The sequence below is a fragment of the Panulirus ornatus genome, chromosome 42 (genome assembly GCF_036320965.1).
Source record: "Panulirus ornatus isolate Po-2019 chromosome 42, ASM3632096v1, whole genome shotgun sequence".
Classification (NCBI taxonomy): Eukaryota; Metazoa; Arthropoda; class Malacostraca; order Decapoda; family Palinuridae; genus Panulirus; species Panulirus ornatus.
The window spans coordinates 708,580-717,500 of NC_092265.1; the positions used below are offsets into that span (position 1 = coordinate 708,580).

The following is an 8,921-nucleotide window of genomic DNA, read 5'->3' on the forward strand; positions in this document are numbered from 1 at the left end:
CGTGGGCTATGGATAGAGTTGTGCGCAGGAGGGTGGATGTGCTGGAAATGAGATGTTTGAGGACAATGTGTGGTGTGAGGTGGTTTGATCGAGTAAGTAATGTAAGGGTAAGAGAGATGTATGGAAATAAAAAGAGCGTGGTTGAGAGAGCAGAAGAGGGTGTTTTGAAATGGTTTGGGCACATGGAGAGAATGAGTGAGGAAAGATTGACAAAGAGGATATATGTGTCGGAGGTGGAGGGAGCGAGGCGAAGTGGGAGACCAAATTGAAGGTGGAAAGATGGAGTGAAAAAGATTTTGTATGATCGGGGCCTGAACATGCAGGAGGGTGAAAGGAGGGCAAGGAATAGAGTGAATTGGATCGATGTGGTATACCGGGGTTGACATGCTGTCAGTGGATTGAATCAGGGCATGTGAAGCATCTGGGGTAAACCATGGAAAGTTTTGTGTTGCCTGGATATGGAAAGGGAGCTGTGGTTTCGGGCATTATTGCATGACAGCTAGAGACTGAGTGTGAATGAATGGGGCCTTTGTTGTCTTTTCCTAGTGCTACCTCGCACACATGAGGGGGGAGGGGGATGGTATTCCATGTGTGGCGAGGTGGCGATGGGAATGAATAAAGGCAGACAGTGTGAATTGTGTGCATGGGTATATATGTATGTGTCTGTGTGTGTATATATATGTGTACATTGAGATGTATAGGTATGTATATTTGCGTGTGTGGACGTGTATGTATATACATTGTGTATGGGGGTGGGTTGGGCCATTTCTTTCATCTGTTTCCTTGCACTACCTCGCAAACGCGGGAGACAGCGACAAAGCAAAAAAAAAAAAAAAAAAAAAACTAGATTTTCTGTTTGTGAGAGAATTTTACTTTGATATTAATATGCTGTTCTTTTTGATCAGTTTCATTTGATTTTGTCTTTGGTAATTAGTTTTCTCTGATTTAGAATTATAAGCAAAAATACATTCAAAACAATGACCTGACACAGATTCTAATTCAAAGTTGATGAACTTCGCAATACAATTCAGAAAATAAGTAAATATTCTAAGTGTCAACACATTTCTTTATCATGTTATTAACTGTAACTTGCTTGAATGTGCCTTCACCCACTTTATCATTTTCTCACTATATGCATGTTGATTTAAAAAATAGTTATCTTGAGCTCAGGTATTTTGACTCTATTGTTATAAACCTCAATAGTGTAACATGAATTGGGCAAAATTCAAATGGCAGTTAAAGTACAGAAACAAGGTCAATTGTCTAGAATAGAATGACAAGAAGAAAATTTTGGGATGGAGCAGAGGTGGAGGGAGATTAAGCAGAGAAGAGTACTAAGAGCCCTAGAATCACATGTGTCACTGTAGTCAGATAACTGTCTCAGGCCCTACAGTTGGTGTTACACATCACCACACCTTCAGACTATGTCTGTACATACACCCAGTCCCTGCTATCTAGCGGTGAACAATCTGATAATTCACATATATGGTGTATATGAAGAAATAAGCTAATACTGTAGACTGAGAAAAGAAAAAAAAAAAGTTTCAGTAAAACTTCCTTAAACCCTCTTCATCTAAGAATGAAAAAAGTGAGTCTTGTGCATGTGGGAATAAGAGCAACAGGAGCATTATCTTTGAGGTAATGTTATATGTTCTAACCCTTTTGCACTACAGTTTGGATATATCCAAATAAACATTTATATCTACTGACAGCAAAATGCAGATTTACCCATCGGCTACAGAGAAAGTTTCCCTGAACTATGACAGTTGGGAAAATCCCTTTCTTAAATGCCAAATTTGTATGCATACTGCTATCAGTGTTCTACACCATGAAATCTGAATTTCTTTTATGTTCCAGTCAACTGACCTTGAATGTACACTGTTCTGAATGTTTACTTTTTGAAAAATTGTTTAGTAGTATTTCACAATTAATGAAGCATTAGGAACAGCACAGTCCTCCTGACTCTGATCTACTCAGCCAAAACATGGACATGGAGTCACAGAGATCAAGAATATAGGCTGTGGAAATGATCTATTTGACAGGGACAAGTGGTATGAACTGTGCAGTGGTAGAGTGAATGAAAGATAATGCTTTGAGCAGGAAAGAATGCAAGACGGGGTGTTTACAAGGATAGTGTATGATAGTAAGATTAAAGGGGTTGGTGTGAGAAGACCACCTGTGACAGGGAGAAATAGAGTGGAAGAGTACTGGAGGGAGAGAAATGGTAGAAGAATGCATGGAATGGTGTATGTGAGGGAAGTATCTGAGGACAGGCATAAGTAGAGGCTCTTTTGTCATGGCCATCTACTTGATGAGAGCTCCCAAAAGGAACAGGTGTCTGAGATAAACACAAATATTTTGAATGTGATTATCATAAAGTACAGCAAAGGATTAGTTTCCTGTATAAGGTAAAAATCATGAAAAAATAAGGACTTTTATTTTTCATTAAAGGATTACCAACTTTGCAGGAACACATATCGAAGCTACATATATATACAACATTCTCATATCCTGAACATTGTCATCTAAATAATTTTCCTTATATTTTGTAATGATTCTATCCTCTTATTAACTTAATTTTGCTATATTCATGCCATTTACTTGAATTTTCCTCAAGGCTTTGATTAAATCATTATTTTTCACTATCAAATATGGTTTTTCAAAGAACATTAGTCAGAAAATACAGCTTTCAGTATTGAAAAAGGAATCCAAAAGGTCTAATTCATACATTTATTTTTTGCAAATAACTGACATTGGGAATCATCAGAACAGTAATTGCACTGTGAAAAGATTAAAGGAGGTTTAGAAGTTGGTCAATGTGGCTTTCATATTGCCAAAGCTCTTGGTTTGCCATCACATTAGTGAAAACAATTCTTGAATAACAAGATAAAGTGGGACATTTTCAACTTAATATGATGCCTGTAGGTAAAATGAAGATCACTCTTACCAGAGATATAATTATGGAGAATATGGCATGAATGTTGAACATCTGAATCAGAGATTAGATATCACGGTAACAAACTTGTATCTAACATAATGCAAATTTACTGGCAAACAGTATCTCAAACTGCATATCTTATTCTCAATACTTACATTTATGATGTACATTATTTGTATTTTACTGCATATTCTAGGCATTTTATTCATATTTTTGAGTGATAATCAGAGTGAAAAATGTTCCCCAGTAATGTAACTCCTTATCCCACAGAATCCTATGATAAAATAGGATTCACAATTCAATAATTTGCAAAGTTGTGTTTTACAGGAACACATCTTCAACATTAGACAGGGATGAAATGTAAACATTTACATTACTCTGTCATATACCACTGCATCAGCCATACTATGTGCAATACACTTCTGCACCACACCTAAATATACTGAGCATCATTACCTCCTGCACAGTGTATCATACACCACCGCATCATTTATACTGTACATCATATACATTTACATCAACATGTCAGGTACCTATTGCATCCTTGCTGAGCCACATGCAACCAAACCACTAACACACCATTATTCATAACTATGTCACCTAAGCCTCAGACCAATATCTCTACCACAGTGTATCTTTCACACTACTGTTTCACCTATGCTGTGTTATAAACTATGTGTATCATGCCTGTATATCATTTACACTGCCATCTATCTCTGCAGCACCTATATTCCTTGGTACATCATCCATCCACGCTGTTGTATATCATTTGACCTACAGTGTACCTCATTTATTAGCCACGTGCTAGACATGACTCAAATGACCATACAATGTTCGTATCGCTCATGTGCATCATACAAAACCTTCCCAGTGTGCCATATAGTAGTTTCCCAGTGTACTACACTTTGCTTACCTTTCAAGGAGCCAATCACCATGTTGCTGCTGAGTTGTTTCTCTCTAAGCTTTGTTTTTTCTCTGAAAGTTTCTGAAAAAAAAGTCTTATTAATCATTAACACAACTGACATCAACTGACATTGTAGTCCATCTCTTGTTTTTCATTAGCTTGATCAGCACCAGTTGCCTTTCTGCCTATACTGGTTTTTACCACAGAAGAAGTAAAGAGATTACCTTTTTTCCAAAATTTTTAAGATCACCATATCTCATCACTCTATCATAGTTCTCTTACCTTTTCTTTTCTTTCAAACTATTCGCCATTTCCCGCATTAGCGAGGTAGCGTTAAGAACAGAGGACTGGGCCTTTGAGGGAATATCCTCACTTGGTCCCCTTCTCTGTCCCTTCTTTGGGGGAAAAAAAAAAAAAAACAAGAGGAGAGGATTTCCAGCCCCCCACTCCCTCCCCTTTTAGTTGCCTTCTACAACACACAGGGAATATGTGAGAAGTATTCTTTCTCCCCTATCTTCAATATTTTATTTAGTTAGGTTCCTCCTACGAGGGAGTAACTATACTGCCATAAAAACAGCCTCAAGATCCTACAAGAGAGTAAATGCACTGATGACAAAATACCCTCAATTAATCTGCTAGAAAGTAACTGATATAACAACAGAACACCTTCAAGAGAACCAACATATCATTAATTTTGTTGTAAACTCAGCAGAAATGCAAATACATTACTATACTTACTAAGAATATTCATGATTCCCCATCTGTATTTACTTTGATGACATATATATTTATCATCAAGAGGATATAGCGTTAGTCTTCCAAAGCACAGTTCTCAGCACAATGGATTCAAGCTTTATCGAAGTCTATCTAGCATGGGCTTTTCTGTGTGGTTTTAAGTTTTCTCCTCCTGAGTCTACACGGACAGCATTAACTGACATCTCAAAATTCAAAATTTACAGCTTAGTTAAGATAACAGCACAGTCCAGTAAGTTCATACAAATTCATTAAATTCATAAGTCTGCATTTTGACAAGATTCAACTGGAAGTTATATTTCTCAAATACTCAGAAAATACCGTAGAAAACTGATGCTTACCTGATTACCAAAAGTAGTCTTCCTGGGCCCTCTAACCCCGTAGCCTAGACTGGTCAACCAAGATGATGGAAACTGCAGCCAACAGGCCCACATAGCTCCCTGCTGGTTTGGTAAACTTTGCAGGTACTTGTCCAGGGTCCTATTCAACTTCAATAAGCATCTCATGGTGTTTCTAGTGGCTGCAGATAAAGTGTTGAAAAGTCTCAGGCTCCAGATGTTTAGGTGTTCTCTCCTTTTATGCATATCAAACCCTTGGATATCAGAGGTAGTATGTTACGGCCTTCTACATCTGACATGACAGTGGGAAGTTATTCCTGAGTGTACATTGATGATCAAGCCTTCTTGGATTTTCCAGGTACAGATGAAAGTATACCTCTCCTGTCTGCACTCTTGGGAATACAGCCTTAGTGATTATAGTCATTCCAAGTGATTTAACTCCTCTATCATATTACTTGGTGTTTTGAAAGATCTTTGAATACTTTCTAATTTTGTAACTGTACCTACCACGTATGGTGATGTTAGAACAGCAATGTTCTATTTGTGATAGAACTAGAGCCTTGAAAAGTACCATCATTGATTTTTCTTCCCTAGTCTTGAAAGTCTGCAGGTTCCATCCCAACATCCTTCTGGAGGAAGCAACTATTGTTTTGTTGCGTTTGCTAAAAGTTAGGTTCATTGGACATTATTACTCCAAGGTCTCTCACATCATTTACTTGGTTTATGATATTGTCTGTGTCTATCCAGTATTTTATATTGATTCTTATTTCCTTCTTTTCCCCATACCAAAGGAACTGAACTGAACCGAAAAAGTATGTATTTACAAATTTTGGGGGAAGTGAAAGACCTGTCCTTTGAAATGTGCCAGGCCATAGTTACAGGGAAAGACATAAGAAGGTTTCAAAGCTTCAATCTGTAGGGAAAGAAGCAGGAATCAAAATGGCCTACCCTTGAGTTGTCGATGGCTACACAATAATCATATGATTGCAAACAACATAGCAAAGGATACGATACCAACCATTTACAGTGTCTTTGTTAATCCTCATTCAGAGCAAGCTGTTAACTTCTGTTGTTCCCAAACCTGATAATTGATGAGGAAAAACGAGGGAATTCAGAAAAGAACAACGAGGGAATTCAGAAAAGAACAACCAAATTAAAGTATTTACTCAGAAATAGCCCATACGAGGAGAAAGTCAAAGAGCTAAAATCATTCTCTTTATAAAGAGTGAAGATTCCGAGATTACCTGATGATAATTTTCAAAACAATAAATAATTTCCACAACGTAATGTACGAAAATATCTCGACTAGACATTCTATGACCAGAAATTCGCCATGAAGGTGCAATATAGAAATATCATAGGAAATTGGGTAAAAAAAAAATAAATTCCTTTGCAGAACAGTTAAGCATTGGCATAAACTATCTCCCGATGTGATAAATGCAAAGATATCTATGGATTCTTTCAAATAAAAGCTAGACAAATATTTACATATTTATCGGCCAAACATTCATTGTACCACTAATCAATCTTTCTTTTCAAGAATCCAGTCGCAGAACAATGTTGTTATGTGAGGGAACTTTATTCCGTGCTCTTTATCTTCTATATCTGGACAGCGGTGTTCTTGAATTGAGTGGGCTTATTTCCTCGTCTCTTTCCGGTCGGTCGTCGAGCAGAAAAGAAAGGAAGGTGGAAGCTGTCCTCCGATTTAACATCCTGTTTTTACCAATATTTTTAAGTCACTATAACAGATAACTTGGGTGTAGACCATGTTTCCCGTCATCTATCGTACAGTACTTCTACGCACTCCCAGTCACAGTCCCATAACCGAGTTTATTCCGTTTATTCCTATTCTTATTCTACACAAGTACTTTTTTATACTTCTCGAACAAGTTTTTCTTTAGTTTGACGGTGTGGTCTTTGTTCCATCTGTCCATTTCTCTATTTTCCGATGCTTATAAACTTAAATGTTGAGTTCGGGGTCACCCCTCACTCTTCTCTCTTCCATGGTAGGCAAATGGGTCACCCCTCACTCTTCTCTCTTCCATGGTAGGCAAATCTGAGTCCTACGTCCCTTCCCTCGGCTTCATTTATACTGACACCGCCTTTGTTGCATATATCATTTATATGTGCTTCTTCCAGTGCCAGAAACGGCGACAGCTTCTAAAAAGTGTGTGTGTGTGTGTGTGTGTGTGTGTGTGTCGGGTGGGGGGGGGGGGGGGTGTCACTGGAGCAAAAGCCAGTGATGTGAAGGCGACGATGCAGTATACTGCAGTTCAATGCAAGTCCAAATGAAATGGGGGATGAAGCCCCTCTGCCTCCATTGTGCCGTCGATACTCATTGCGGTGACCAAACTTGAGACACATTAACTTGCTGAATACCTATTGAGCATATACCTGAATATTTTAATATTTATCAGCAACCACTTTTTCTTTTTCATTCTCCTGATGTGGGTGACTGGCGAGATAAGTATTATGTCCTTTACTGTGTCTCACACAGATTCCTACAGCATATTTCCTGCTCGATGATTTTCATTTTAAGGCCATACCCAGTGTCCTATCCACAATAGTAAGTTTTCTAATCTATTAACATATATCTTATCCCTTACAAATCTCATGACAGCCGTATCCTTCTGAACCTTGCTAATTATAATTACCTTTTTTACATACATGCACGTCCGTGTTCGAGTAAGATTTTTTTTTACCTTACCTTACCTTAAGTTATCTGACGACAATACGAACGTAGGCTCTCGGTAACATCTATAGCCAGATGTATTTCAACTTCTACTTTGCCGAATCTTTACTTCAAATAAACAAGTATCGGCACAATAGTCTCATTTCATATCGTTGTGTCCCAGTATGAGCTGAAACATGTAAAGAATGACAGCTTTCTGGCAAAGAACTCAGTCTTATTGGACTCTATTTTTCTTACACTACTGCATTAGATGTCACGCCAACCAAACTGAGTGGACTCAGCCGAGTTGGGCCACCGCCCCATCATCACACTAGCACCCACAACTTGACGATGTACGACAGTTACTTGTTAGGATTATAAGAATAGAATTTTTATGCATAACTGGATGAAAAGTAATTATCTAAGTTATGTAAAGCATGGTTAATGTTACCGTTATCTCCCCTGTTCACCCATAAATGTTATAGTCACCCATTATAACTTATTCAGTTTTCTTTGAGAAATTATACAGAAAAGGAAGTGGCCAAGGTCAAGCCGCTTTCTCAGGCATGGCCATAATAGGAAAGTGTGAAACAAAGTTGTTGATAAATGTATAATGTAAATGTACACATCTCAGTCATTTCAAACCTGTATCTTATATAATTGAGGCCAGTGAATTTGCCAGAGTGATGTTAGAAAAGCAGATGGATTTGTATGTAGCATTTATGGATCTGGAGAAGGTATATAATAAAGTTGATAGAGATGCACTGTGGAAGGTATTAAGAGTATATGGTGTGGGAGTTAAGTTGTTAGAAGCAGTGAAAAACTTTTATCGAAGATGTAAGGCATCTGTACGAGTAGGAAGAAAGGAAAGTGATTTGTTCCCAGGGAATGTCGGTTTGCGGCAGGGGTGCGTGATGTCTCCATGGTTGTTTAATTTGTTTATGGATGGGGTTGTTAGGGAGGTGAATGCAAGACTTTTGGAGAGAGGGGCAAGTATGCAGTCTGTTGTGGATGAGAGGGCTTGGGAAGTGAGGCAGTTGTTCGCTGATGATACAGCGCTGGTGACTGATTCGGGCGAGAAACTGCAGAAGTTGGTGACTGAGCTTGGTAAAGTGTGTGAAAGAAGAAAGCTGAGAGTAAATGTGAATAAGAGCATGGTTATTAGGTTCAGTAGGGTTGAGGGACAAGTAAACAGAGAGATAAGTCTGAATGGAGAAAAACTGGAGGAATTGAAGTGTTTTAGATATCTGGGAGTGGATTTGGCAGCGGATAGAGCCATGGAAGCGGAAGTGAATCACAGGGTGGGGGAGGGGGCGA

The 8,921-nt window shown here is 38.3% G+C and overlaps 1 protein-coding gene across 10 annotated transcripts in view; it reads right to left on the bottom strand.

The window, feature by feature from the left end:
• Positions 1-7,940, bottom strand: part of LOC139761797 (transient receptor potential cation channel subfamily A member 1-like) — a 46,697-nt gene extending 38,757 nt beyond the window's left edge. The window contains exons 1-2 of one of the 10 annotated variants that reach the window (XM_071686256.1): positions 5,952-7,619; positions 3,852-3,923 (exon numbers count right to left, since the gene is read on the bottom strand). In XM_071686256.1, coding sequence (XP_071542357.1) covers positions 3,852-3,923; positions 5,952-5,979 — 100 coding nt within the window. In that variant the 5' untranslated portion in view covers positions 5,980-7,619. The other 9 variants (XM_071686250.1, XM_071686248.1, XM_071686249.1 and 6 more) reach the window with 9 other exon arrangements.
• Between the last annotated feature and the right edge of the window lie 981 nt (positions 7,941-8,921).